This window comes from Platalea leucorodia (assembly GCF_965183815.1).
Source record: "Platalea leucorodia genome assembly, chromosome: 9".
Classification (NCBI taxonomy): domain Eukaryota; kingdom Metazoa; phylum Chordata; class Aves; order Pelecaniformes; family Threskiornithidae; genus Platalea; species Platalea leucorodia.
Window position 1 is genome coordinate 18,700,301 of NC_138831.1, and position 13,508 is coordinate 18,713,808.

Consider the following 13,508-nt stretch of genomic DNA (forward strand, 5'->3'; position numbering starts at 1 on the left):
CCATTTGTAATTCAAGATTAGTGTCTTGGTGTGACGTGGGTAGAGGGCACACATGTGACTTGTCCTGTTCTCTGTGCCCTAGTCAAGATGCGGCAAGTGTGAGAAGGGGATCAAGTGTCCTCCTGGATCAGTTCTTGTGGTGAGTCTCTAATTCATGTGACATCACACAGACTGTTTGCAGATAGTGCTTTGATGTCCTTTTGTTGCTCTATAGATATCTCTTCGATACCCGAAAAAAACGTGCCCTTGAATCCTCTGTGGCTCATTCATTAGGAGGGTTTTTAAGAGAAAGCAGACACCAAGGGAGGCTTACACAGGAAAAACACAAACGTGAACCGTGAGGCCCCTTACAGAGCTGGCATCAGGCTTTGCCTGAATTTCAGGAGCCCTTTAAAGCATGCAGTGTGGGGAGTTTCCCCTCTTAGGGGGGGAAAAAGAAATGTCTTTTTTGATCTTTCCTCTTTTGATGTTATCATCAAGGAAAGCCAGTTTAGGGGTGCCAATAGCGATTTCCCAGCCTGGACTGTTGATTTATTCACACAGATGGGCTGGTTGTTCCTGCAGCTTGTTTGTGAGTGAGTGAGTGAGTGAGAAACGTTTCCAGAGAGGAAAACAACTAAACATTTCATCTCCATGCTGGCTATGAATTGCCTAGCAGCCACATCTGCCTTCTTAGGCTTTGTTACTTTACTCTATGCCAAACGTTTTCCAATTGCTTTTTCCTCAGTATTCAGGCTGACACGTATACCATGAATTTGGCAGGTAACAAAATAGACTATGTGTGGTGACCTCACATCTAGAGATGCCTCATTGGTCTCAGCTCTGGGAAGTCCAAATTTTTAGGGCTGTTCCTGTAAGATAAAAAGCATTATTCCTCTGTTAGGCAAGAACACCGCCATATGTACCAGAATGTACAATCTGTCTAAACATTGTAATATCTTCTGTCTGTATCTATGTTAATTTTACCTGCAGGAATTCCCAGGCAGCAAGAATCTTGCTCGCTGTGAATTACGTTCTGGGGATACAGGAATACTTGGCTGCCATTTCACCTGTGCAAAGGTTTCTTTGGTAAGAGAAACATTTTCCTCAGATTCATTTTGACAAAAGGAAGATGGGTATTAGAAATACAGCCATGGAAATACAGCCTGTGCTGAAGTCCTGGCTGCATTTGTGCCATTACGTAGCTGAGACTGGGCTCATCTGGGAGTCGCTTTCCATCCTGGAGATAGAGGGCACTGGAGAAAAAACAAACCTGCGGAAACGTCTGCACAGTGATGGATTGTGGTCTGCTGCTTTGGTATTGTTACTTTGGGTTTTGTCCTGCAGAGGAAGAGAAGGAGTTGAATGTTTGTAGTCTGGTTTCCTAAGGAAATGAGGCATGAATGATGGTATTTTGCTTGTGCATGTGCCTTCCCGAAAAACTGATGACTAATTGAAGCCAAACCAAAGCAAGGAGCAGAAGGTCTCACAGCTATTATGGCCCCACCAGTTTTGTGAAAATGTGTGGCTGGGAGAAAACAATTGAAGAGGAAATGGTAATAGAAAGACTTGTGTGAATTTGAGCTCTTACAGGTATTGAAGCATCTCCCTGGAAAGTTTGGTGGGAATGGGCGATAGAGGAGAAGGGAGAGAGGCAGTTGGACATATGGTCCCACAGGGAGAGTTTCAGTCAACATTTGTACCTCACTAGGCACTTCTGCATTCCCTTGTTGGATGATGTTTCTCTTCATCTGTACTGTCCAACTTGGTCCCGTCATGGTTGCCTCCCTTCGTAGGTAGATGCAGAAAGAAATGAGAGCAGTTAAATCAGGCTTCTGAACCAAATCACTTCCTGGCAGAGCCTTTCTCTGCCCAACAGAGTCTCTCACTGGTGGGACGCAGGCAGAAGATAGGCTGGATGGGCACAGGACTGAACATTTATGTTACCAAATGGCCAGTGTTGTTCAAGTGGCAGTGCAGACCTTTACAAGAGGCTCTGGGCAACGGAGCACCCCATTTTGGGGGGCTCACTCTGTCCTAACCCTGCCCATCTGGCCCTTTCACCTGTCAGAAATTATGGCTATCAGATAGTTAAACAAGTGGAGTGGCTTCCCCAATAAATCTGTACCTTGTCTGTGCTGCACAAGATGGCTCACCCCGACCTGTTCTTTTTGGTTCCCTAGAGGTCCGTCTGCTGCCCCGGCTACTACGGACACATGTGCGAGATGTGCCCAGGGAAGCCAGGCCAGTGGTGCTCCGGGAATGGGGAATGCCAGGACGGCATCGAGGGCAGTGGAGAGTGCCGATGCCTGGAGGGTTTCCACGGCACTGCCTGTGAAATGTGTGAAGTGGGCCGATACGGAGCTGACTGCAAATCAGGTGACACCAATGGCTATTGCAGCTTGTCTCTACCATCCTGCCTGCAAGGGGAGAAAAGTGGCCACGTCTCAGCTCTCAGGAGGGGTGGTGGGAGGGAAGAAATGTCCCAAGACCTCTGAGACAGGCAAATGGCTGGCAGGCCACCAAGAGAGGGACAGCAGGAGTTGTGGTCAGCCAGAGGAGTGGCCCCATTTTTCATCCTCAAATCAAGACTGTGCTATGCTGCTCATCCTACTGCCACCCAAACTATAGAAAGTAGAGGTGGGTGGTCATTCCTGGGCTTTTTGGCCTGGTAGGAAGGGAACAAGAGGAGATGCTCCTGTGACTTTTTTTTATGGCAGCTTGATGCATTGGATTATGAACAGAGCAGTGAGTGAAATGGCAGCAAGACTCTGCTTGTGAAACCTGGTTGGTCTGACAGTGATGAGTGTTTATATTTCCTCTGCAGAATGTGGCTGCGACAATGGCATATGTAATGATGGACTGCAAGGGGACGGGAGCTGTGAGTGTTTCCCGGGATGGAAGGGCCCTACCTGCCAAGAAAGTGAGTGTGAAGGGGCCCATGGTGTAATACTGCCTTTTTGGCAGAGAAATCTGTGTTAGCTGAGCAAGGTGACCACAGTTGCATGTTCTTTGCATCCCCCAGAAAGCTTATCAGACTGTGCTAGCTCATTCCTGCACACGAGCTACATTTGTGGTGTGACTTCCCCAACAGCACATGAGCCCTGAAGTTATTTGGGTGAAATTCATGTAGGGAAAAGCATATCACCTTCTTCTGTCCCCACTGAGATTTGGGGCACCTCAAGAACAGCCCCTCGCCCTGGGTGAGAGATGGAAGCTCCCAGCCAGACTGGGTTGATCATGACTCCTGTTACTTGCCTAAGAAGGTGGTAGGGCTTGATTTGAAGCCTCCAAAGGGCTGCAGTGTGTCTGCTGAGTTGCTTTTTCTGCTGACAAGATCTGTTGATTTAGGTGAGCTCAGGCCATAGTCTGCAGTTCTCAATTAATCTGTCATTGTGTATCAAAGTAATATGTTGAAGATGATTATTCCTGGGATTTGGGATTATGATTACCATTGGGCTGGGGGGGGAACACGAGCTCCTAAATAATTTGGGATTTCAAACGTCTGCACACAAAGATTGATTTTGTAGTGAAGTGTTTTGGGGGCATTTAGAAATGGAAAATGAGTGGAGCTGTCCTGACTACTGTAAATGTAAAGCATGAAACAAGTTCATCTTTTTGCTTTGAATGGGACAAAGCCAAATGGCCCTGTATGTCTGGATTAACGAGGTTTCAGTCCTTGTTTCAGTCCTAGCAATGTGGAGGCCATGCAGGTAGGATCAAATTGAACCATTAGTTCAGACAGAGAACACTGAATTCACTCCATTACAAAATGCCAGAAGATAAATCCCATGAGGTTTTCCTGCTGCCATGTAGGATGTGAGAGTTAGCATAACTGCTGCTGTGTCCCCTCATCAGTCAGGGCACCACAAGTGTGGCAGTGAGGCTGTTTGCAGAGTCTACTCTAGATGGCAGAAAATCTCCCCAGCAAGTGCTAAATTGAAAATGCCAAGTAACGTTTGTGTTTTCTCTTCCAGGAATCGAGATTGACTTATGCAATAACACTTGCCATCAAATGGCCAAGTAAGTACAGACAAGGGGCTGGGTCATTCTGAGAAAGCCATGTGTGTTTGTATGTGTTTTACATAGAGATGATTCTATGTCTAGGGCTTCACAGAGGCTGGGAGGAGGTGCTTGCTCATTAAAGGCGCATAAATGTCAGTTCCATCCTGGGAACTCTCTTTGGTGCTAAGCCACATCCACTTTCCCCAAGGATGTTGTCTGTTTGAGCATAAATTCTTTCCAAGTTTCTTCTGCATGTGTGGATGGGAGAAAGTGGAGACTCCAAGGTACTCCAAGTCTGGCCTTATTCATGGAGCAAATCAAACAGCCACTGACAAGCCCCTTCTGCCTTGCCTGCCCCCACCAAGGAATTAAATTAAATAGGCTGATGGGCTGTGATGACTCCCTCTCGCTGCCTTCTCCATCTATTTTCTGGTCTCCTGTTTTGCGGTACTGGGACCCAGCCATCTCCATTCTACCGTGCAGAAGCACACGGACATGGTCAAGGTGCACTGTGCAAGGTGTGAAGCCTGTGCCTGGATGCCAGCTCCCTGGCCAGTGTGACTTGAATATTTGGTGCTGTAAAGAAATATACAGCAACTTCAGGCGTGTTCCTCCTGTGGTCAGTGTGGACTCTAACTTGCACATGCCAGGCTTGTATACTGTTTCCCACTGGCCGAGCAAATCAGGAGGTGTCGTCAGTGATTGTTTATCCCTTTCTTGTTTCAGCTGCCTCAATAGTTCCGCAGATTCCCCACCTACATGCTTCTGCTCTGCTGGATACACAGGGAATGGGACCCATTGCACAGGTATGTCCAGCAAGTGTGGGCAAGAGTCAAGGCCTGCAAACACGTGTTGAAGCTACGCAAAGACAAGGGTTTTGTGTGTGAAGTAAATGGCATGATGTTGCCAGGGGAAAGATCGTTCAAATCCTTTTCCGCTCAGTCATCCACCGTGAACTCTACCACGCTTTGGTAGAGAAGTTTTCCAGTCCAGAGCTTTATGCAGGATGCTCTTGATGTTGCTAGAGCCTGCGAGAAAGGAATAAAAAGGCAGTCAAGTGTAGCAGGGCAGTTCTTATTGCTTGTGGAGAGAGATGCACATGAATGGGTTATATTAGTTCTGATATCATAGCAATGGTGGCAAAGATATAACAATCTTGGCCATGAATCCCTGTAATATGGATGCTTCAATTCCCTAGAATTTTGTACTCCTCCTATTTGCTCGCCATGCCAAAATTGGGTAGGAGCAGTGCAGCAGTTGTGCCAAAATGAGCTAGGACTTTGGTATACTGCTCTAGAGCTACACGCAAAGCTGGTCTATGTCAAAAGCAAACAGACAAGAAAACACACTCAAGAGTGATAAAATTGTAACAGTCAAAACACTGGTAGACATCACAGTTTCTTTTCAGTATTGCCCTTGTTTGAAAATGAGTGAGGGGGGAAAAAGCAAAAAAAACCCCAACATTTACATTGTGCAGGAAAATATTTTTTTTTTCTCGTCTAACCATTAGCCCTCAGTGAGCAAATGCTGTGATGGAAAGACTTCCTAGTCCAATTTGGGGGTTACTTAAGCTCAGCATGACTTTTGGACTGGCCTTTCTTGGATCCGGACAAAGCCCCATGCCTTTAAAGGACCTACAGTTTCGTCGAGAAACAAAGGGATTTTAATAAAACGTTGTGATTTTTGTTAAGATGGATGATCATTCTGGCATAGCGCATCTTTCCCAGATGCTCTGAGCTGATTCTGCTTCTCTTGTTTGTGGTCACAGAAATAGATCCATGCACTATCGATCATGGTGGCTGCTCCATACACGCTGTGTGTACTAAAGTGTCCCCAGGAGAGAGAACCTGTGTTTGTAAGGAAGGCTATGCTGGAGATGGGACGCTCTGCATGGGTGAGTGCTCGGTACATGTTTTGGTGATAGCGGTGAGGCATCATCCGTGCAAAGGGGAATTTCAGACTAAAAGCATTCAAATTTCAGGTTAAAGTGTTGAATAACTCAATTCTCCTTTCACTCTGTTCATGCAGTGGTTATTTCAAAGCAAGTAGTTGCTGGCTGATCTTGATTCAACTGTCTTTCTGCTTTTTGTTGAGGTGTATGAACGCGTACATGTACGCGTGTACCTAAATACCCATAGGTATGTGCTCAGCATTCTCCCAAGTCATGATTAGTGACGTAGTCATCACTGCCCGAGCACAGTGCCACCCGAAACTGGGCAGAGAGCCCACGCTGCCCTTGGCACCTGTCTCACTGGGTGGCCTCAGACCAGTGTTTTGGTCTCAAACCAAAAGAGCCCTGAGAGGTTTCTTGCCCTTATGCATGTTGTGGAGAGGTCCAGAGACAGAGGGTGAGGGCAGTCTCCCACAGTGGTGCTCTGACATGAAGATGGAGCTGTGGGAGAGTCCAGTCCTCTCATATCCTTTAAACCACACCCAGGCAGGCATGGGATTTTCTGTGGGCAGATTTATCACAACTCAGAGACCCACGTGTGGCAGGAGTAGAACTTGCAGTTGTACTCTATAGCTTTGCTATCACAGCTTTTTTTACCAGAATGTTTCCCAAGCTGGGAATGTCCTCCCTGTTGCTTTCCCAATACCTCTTTGGGTCACCAATTCCCAGCTGCCTTGAGCAGCCCTCAGCAATAATGTGGCCTTATTGTTTTGCTGCAGAAATTGATCTCTGTCTTGAAAGCAACGGGGGCTGCCACACCAATGCAGAGTGCATTAAAACAGGCCCAAGGAAGGTGAGTATGTAAGATGGATGTCAGGGCAACATTATTATGGAGGTTGTCACAGCTGTGTAATTCTCTTAGAGACAATCCTTTCCATTGCAGTGCTCTGCCTTGTGCTTATTACCTTCCACATACATAGAAAAGTTGCCTGGGAAGGGCATGAAAAGATTGCTGTTTCCTTGAAAGCAGATGCCTTCTGTTGGCCAGAGGCTGGAGGCAGTCTTGGGTTATATTTGTTGTTGACGCAAGCATGGTTATTCATGAATGTAGCGCTGGGTGCTATACCATGTGCTTTCCATCCAGCTCATCCATTGTGTGCTTTCTTTATTGGATCTAAGTTTCAGACTGAGCGTCTGTTCTCCCTCCAGGTTGCCTGCAACTGTCTGCCTGGTTACAGTGGGGATGGCGTGAGCCAGTGCAACCCCATCAACTTGTGTGAACAGGTATGTCTGCATTTTGCGATTACCAGAGGTGAAGGCCACAGCCTTGAAGCATTCCTTTCTCCCAACAGTTAACAGCAAGAACAGGGTTAGCCTACTTGTTTAGAGCTAGCTGTCTTGCCTTTTCACATATCAAAGGGATTTTGCGGTGTGTTTGGTTTCCATTGCCTCTCACAATGGCCTGCAAGTATGTCAGCCACCTGGCACTCCGTCTTGTGGGAGAAGCAGCATGGAAACAGTGACACAGGGTTAGAGGCATGTGGGCTTTTTTCTCTGCCTCCATTTTGTGTGAGACATGCTCCAAAGCTTAAGAGTAGTCTGTGGTCATGGCATTGCTGCCGTGTCTAAATGTCTCTCTGAATCAAGGGTTTTGTCATCACTCTGGGTTCCAAAGCAAGGTGCGAAAGTCTTTTTTCATGGGAGGATTTTGTGCTGAAAAGCCCTTGAAGATTTGGGTGAGGTTTATTCTAAGGCACTGGACAGATGGGAGGAATGGTTTCCTTTGCACTGGGCTGGATGTGGTTAGTAGCTCCCACACGCAAGTGGCCATTCAAATTGTTGGTGGTGCCCCTCCATGCAAGCCTTTTGCTTTTCTTGCTAGAACAACGGAGGCTGTAGTCCGTTTGGGCTCTGCAAGTACACGGGCCCTGGCACTCGAAACTGCTCCTGCTCTTGGCACAGTATCGGAGATGGCTTCACCTGCCATGGCAAAGTGTACCAGGTGAGAAGCATGCGCAGCATCCTTTGTGTTCGGGCCCCCTGCCCTGCAGCAAACTGCTCCCTCCCCTCCAAGCGTAAGCTGCAGGTGTCATATCGACACGTCTGGTGTAGGAGTGGAGACAGGTGCTTCGAGGCAAACTGTCCATAAATTGTAGGTGTATTTGGTGTGCCAGCTGTGGGAGAGAATCACAGTAAAGCAACTTTGCTCCAAAGGGAGTCATGATGTGAACACTCTGCTGCTCTGCCAGCAACATTGGCCATACCTCCAGGGTGCTATTTTCTTAATGTTATAAGCAAATGGGAGTAATTTCATTTCTCCCAAGGGAACCCCCTTCTCCCAGCCTGTGGGATCAGGGCAGGTGTCCCCTGTGGCCATGCCAGGACTTGGGATCCAGTCTGGAGAGCAGCAGTTTATCTCCGGCTCTCTTGCCAATACAACAGCTGTCCTTGGGCAAACTGGTGAGCTTTTCTGGTAGTGGCAAATAAAATCTGTCATCCCCACAGCAGAGCTGGAAGAGATGGATTCAGTTCTGTGCTTCTGCTCATCCTGAAAGTTAGTGTGGTAAGGAGAGGGAGTTTTCCCTGCCAAGCCTATGTCTGCCACTCTGGACAGCATCCCAGTGGCAGCTCAGTGAGGTTAAAGCAGAGGTTTTGTGAAGCACTCAAGGTGTCCCATGAGCACAGGGGCAGCACCTTTGAGACAGCTGCTGCAGAAGCAGCTGGCTTTCATCTCTCTGTCCACTCCATCCTGCAGCATCTGCGATGTGAATGGTCCAGGCAGAGGTCACTGCCTGCTTTGTAACCTCCATGTCATCCATGCCTGAAGTGCTGGCAAGGGAGGGAGGGAAAGATCACTATGGTGTGTCAGGAGAACCAGTGTCTCAGTGGGGTGGAAGAGTGACCTGGAGTGGAAGGAGCAGGTCACTGTGCTGGCTGGTGAGGAGCAAGTGGAGGGGACTCTGCTAACACCAGCTCTTTCTCTTTGTTTAAGGAGCTCGGAAGGATCGAAGATGCGTCTGTGTTCTTTAAGATGATACTGGTTGGTGACAGATAGCTTTGTCCTTGTCTCTGTGTAGTAAACCCCACTTAGGGTTTTCTGCAAAGGGTCTTGCTAACTGGAATTGTGTTTTCTGTTTCCCTTCCCACAAATGATCTTCTATCACAGGCGGAAAACATCAAGGAGCTCAGTGGGGCAGGACCTTTCACTGTCTTCGTCCCACGGACGGATTTCGTAGGAAACACCACAATGGTAAGTGTCTTCCCATCCCAAGTGCTGTCAGGTGTTTGGTGAGCTCCGGTCATGGCAGTGTCCCCTCTGGGGCTGTTCTGCCTAGTGAATTGAAGCAAAGGGGCTGCACTGCAGAGAGTTAAAGGCATCCCCCATTCTCCATCAGTGTAAGAGCAGAGGTTTGGATGCCAGCTCACTACAGAGACAATCTGGGCAGGGGTGGACATGGCTCCTGTTGTAAGGAGACCCTTACTGGAGCCGCTGCCTCATGGTCCTCGGAGGCACTGTGCCAGATCAGTGATGTGTGGTGACTTCTGTTACCCATGGCTGTTAGCAGCTGGTAACAGCAAGGCTTCACAGCATCGTTGATGAAGACCTCTTATTCCTGCTCTGTGCCCCAGGCCCTGCCATTCTGCCTCCATTGGTCCCTTCCTTCTAGTCCCAATAAGTGGGATATCTGGGGCAAGCAGAGACATGGAGGAAGAGAGATCCTTATTTGTGACCCTGTGAACCAGACAGGTTCTTGACCAACAGCTTTCTGGTGTCGGTGTAATGGAAGATCCTAATACCGTGTCTCACAAGTCCCGTTGTGCAGCTTTGCACCAGAAGTCCCAACCTTTTTCCCATGCCCCCCCCATCCACCCAGGAAAAGAACAATTCCCAATGACCACGTATCCCAGGTGTCACTTTCTCAAGGCCAGTGTGGTCATTTGTCCTCCATCAAGGGACGTGAATGCTGGTTTTGTCAAGCTGGTTGAAATTTCCCAAAGCTCTCGAATGGTTTTGTGCATTCACTGCATTTTGGGGGGACTGGCTTTCCTGCAGGGATGGGTCAGAGGGGGCTTGGGCAATCCAGGTCTCCCTCATTGGGTCTGCCTGCCCTGCCCCAGCAAGGCAAAGTGCCCCCAGTGTGATCTCATTTTTGTTTTCTCTCTGTAGTTTGAGGAGTGGAGGAGCAGAGGTCTCCTCCGGGACCTGCTTCGCTACCACATGGTGGGCTGCCAAAAACTGCTGTCCAGTGACCTGGAAGCCCAGGAATCCCTTACATCTTTATCTGGCCACAAAATAAAGATCACAGTGAAAGAGGTAGTTCTCTGCCACAATTCCCTTCCCTGTCCCACGTGGCAGGATGTCACATTTGCTGTCATTTGAAGGCCACTGTTGTTGTGGCAAGTGACTTGCCTAGGGCCTGCAGGTGGCTTATAGGGCAGTGCTGTGGGTGGGAATACGTCATCGCATCCTTTCTCTCTCAGAATAGCATCTATCTCAATGAGGAAGCCAAAGTGGTCGTGAGTGACATCATTGGCATGAATGGGGTCATTCATTTCATTGACAAGATCCTAATTCCTAGTGACCTGGTGGACCATAACATTTCCTCAAAGATCTCACGGGTAAGCCTGAAGCAGTGACTGTGCCCTGATAACTGCCATGGTGAGGACAGAGCTCGGATCTTTCTCCCAACAGCTCTGATAGTGCTGTCCCTGATAAGCCCCACCACCCACGCCCTCAGCCCAAGGCCATGTGGCATGCTCTTCCTCCCTGTTCCTAGCTGTGTAGGGGATGTCTGAGGGCATGGATTTGGCTTGTGAAGGTGACAGCATTTGTGGTATAGCAATATTTGGGACAGAAGGAGCTGTGATTCATCACTAGGGAACAACAGTACTGGATGTAGGCAGGGGGATCATGTCCCATGCCAACCATCATACTCCCTTTCCCAGTGCAGAGCAGATTGCAGTGTGAGATTGCCAATGTCTCTCTGGTACTTCTCAAACAAGTGCTAGAAGCTTATAGATCCTGCATTTTACAGTAAATAACACATTTTCTGTACAGCACAACAGAGTGCTGAAATTCATCCCAGCTCCTGCCATAGCAGTGTCTATCCAGGATGAATCAGAAAAGTGGTGGCTGCTGCATGCAAGCACTCGCCAGGCCCCATCCATCAGCATGATGATGACAGAGAGAAACTTGTGTTCAGCTACTGTAGTTGTTAACTGTCTGGTTTCTCCCTTGCATTACTGCTCCAGGGCCTGGAGGGGGACGTGTAAGTGACGATTGTTTGCTTTCTTCTCTCTGCAGCAAAATATCACGAAAGTGGCAGAGGCCTTTGGATACACCATTTATAGCAAGCTGCTGCAGGTGAGCAACCTGACGCCTGCTGCTCTGTGGGGAGGTGGTGTGTATATGTACATGTGAATGTTCAGTTTTGGCTTGTGGTTTTTTTCTTTGTATCCTCTCTTATCTCGGACAGGATGCGGAGCTGCTTCCACTGGTTAGTGACCCCCTGCATAGACCATTCACCATGCTGTGGCCCACAGATGCTGCATTTAATGCCCTCTCGGAGAAAAGGCAGAAGTGGCTGTACCGCAGAGAGCATCGGGACGTGCTGGCCTCCTACCTCAAAGCGCACATGATCAGGGACACAAAGGTAAATGTGACAACAAACAGGCTCGTACCTCCTGAGGCTACGTGTGGTGCAACCACCTGCCTATGGTTACTCCAGAGTGACCTTGCCAAATATTTTGCTGCTGTAGAACATGCAGCATATTAGTTGTCCGGAGAAGACCCAAAGCTGTTTGAGCATTTGAGGCAACTGCTGCTTCATCATGAACCTCTGGTGCAGCGTGGCTGAGCTGAAACCTTCTTACAGCAACTTCCTGGGGAGGCCACATCACCGCCAGAGTGTCAATGCAAGGCTCACAAACAGGCTCTTGTCTATAGGGGTGATGAACAAGGGAAGTCCAGCTGAGCAAAACCAGGGACTGCTTATGCACACTGATCTCTTACTGTTCAGGAATCTAGGACTAACCCAGCATAGTTACGCTGTTCTGCCCACACCACCTTCACACGCTGCCATGTCACACCCCCTCTCAGTGTAGCTGTTGACCCCTGTCCTCACCAGGCACCATCCTGTTAGAAGTATGAACTGCCAGTTTTGCCTGTCTCTCCGTTCACATTCTTCTTTTTCCCTCCTAGATTGTTGCTGGTAACATGCCCCAAGTCGAATCCATACGGACCATGCATGGCTCCACCGTCTCGTTCAGCTGCAGCAAAACCCACGTGGTGAGTGATGGCAATGCTGGGCTCGTCTTTCCACTGAGCAAGTGTCCCTGGGCATAGCCACGGGGCAACTGATGCTCCATGTCGGTCACCGGCAGGACGTGAACACAGAGTTGGGGTGCTTGCAGGCTGAGACACCCCATTCCCCTGGCTGCAGCTGAGCCTGTAGAGAGGCTCGAGACTCTGTGGCCAGCTGGCAGGAAAGTGCGGAGGCATGTGGTACCTGCACATGCACTTCACGATGACCAGGTTGCAAAGCCAACCACATGGCGTCATGACCTTTACAGCGCACGTGTTACATAGACAGAGGCCATTTCTTAGGAGATGTAGCCATGAAAAGTGGCAATCGGGAAGGATGGTCAAGGACATAAGCACAGAGATTTTGGAGAGTTCTGGGGTGATTGAGAAGCCATGGCAGCCAAAAATGGCAACTTTTGGGTGGTGCGGCCAGGATGTAGGATGTGCCAGGATCACAAGTTGCTTTATTCCTCTGGTAGGGGGAGCTTCTGGTGGGGAACAACGATGCCACCATCATCCAGAGGCACATGGAATTCAATGGGGGCATTGCTTATGGCATCAATAGGCTGTTGGAGCCACCGGATCTGGGATCTCGGTGTGATGAGTTCACCTTTGTTGAGCTGCCGGTAAGCACTTGTGATGAGGCCAGTGAGGATCTGTGCCACCTGTTGAGCACCATGCGTGGGAAGAGGGATGGTGGGAGGGCTTGCTGCTCTTCCTTGGCAAAGCTCTGAGCAGCCAAGAGAGGCAGAAGCACATATTGAGTTGCTGTGAGGTTTTTTTTCTCTCCTCGACAGGGATCTACAAAGAGCTGCGGACTCTGCGGCTTCGAGCCACCCTGCCCTCCTGGCTCCGTTCAGCAGGTAAAGCTCACAGCTTTGTCACCAAGGAGGCCTGTTACGGGACTGATGACAATACCCACATGCCTCTCATGTTTTAGCAGCAAAAGGAAGGCACGCTTGCATGCAGCGAGTCCCTCAGCTTGGTCGCACTGTCCATGCCTTGCCCCAAGTCACGTGGTCCCGTAGGGCAGGAGCTGGGTTGAGCAACATGGGGCCGTGTCTTTGCTTGGTCAATCTCTATATGAGTGACAGTGGCTGCAAGGATCCCTGCAGCAGCACTGGGGGCTTCTCTGGGTGCTCTAGAGCAAAAGAGCTTGGCCTGGCCGCTGGAGATGGACCAGGGATCAGATGGTGAGCAGCCTTGGGGGGCAGTGGTTGTACCCCACTCTCATTGTATCGTCCGTTGTCTCTCTCTGCTGGGCTTCTGGCATGCCCCTGAGGTACATCTGTGGCTCCTCTGTCACCAGCCCCATCGCATGTTAGGAAG

The 13,508-nt window shown here is 49.1% G+C and overlaps 1 protein-coding gene across 1 annotated transcript in view; it reads left to right on the top strand.

The window, feature by feature from the left end:
- The window catches only part of LOC309595474 (nischarin-like), a 101,273-nt gene that overhangs the window by 78,500 nt on the left and 9,265 nt on the right, over nt 1-13,508 (top strand). The window contains exons 59-77 of the mRNA XM_082322459.1: nt 83-139; nt 973-1,068; nt 2,163-2,358; nt 2,807-2,902; nt 3,957-4,002; nt 4,711-4,790; nt 5,753-5,878; nt 6,655-6,728; nt 7,085-7,159; nt 7,758-7,877; nt 8,868-8,915; nt 9,042-9,125; nt 10,044-10,190; nt 10,358-10,495; nt 11,181-11,240; nt 11,353-11,529; nt 12,078-12,164; nt 12,659-12,805; nt 12,977-13,042. Of these exons, the coding sequence (XP_082178585.1) occupies nt 83-139; nt 973-1,068; nt 2,163-2,358; nt 2,807-2,902; nt 3,957-4,002; nt 4,711-4,790; nt 5,753-5,878; nt 6,655-6,728; nt 7,085-7,159; nt 7,758-7,877; nt 8,868-8,915; nt 9,042-9,125; nt 10,044-10,190; nt 10,358-10,495; nt 11,181-11,240; nt 11,353-11,529; nt 12,078-12,164; nt 12,659-12,805; nt 12,977-13,042 (1,920 nt within the window). The remainder of the gene's footprint in view (nt 1-82; nt 140-972; nt 1,069-2,162; nt 2,359-2,806; nt 2,903-3,956; nt 4,003-4,710; nt 4,791-5,752; nt 5,879-6,654; nt 6,729-7,084; nt 7,160-7,757; nt 7,878-8,867; nt 8,916-9,041; nt 9,126-10,043; nt 10,191-10,357; nt 10,496-11,180; nt 11,241-11,352; nt 11,530-12,077; nt 12,165-12,658; nt 12,806-12,976; nt 13,043-13,508) is intronic.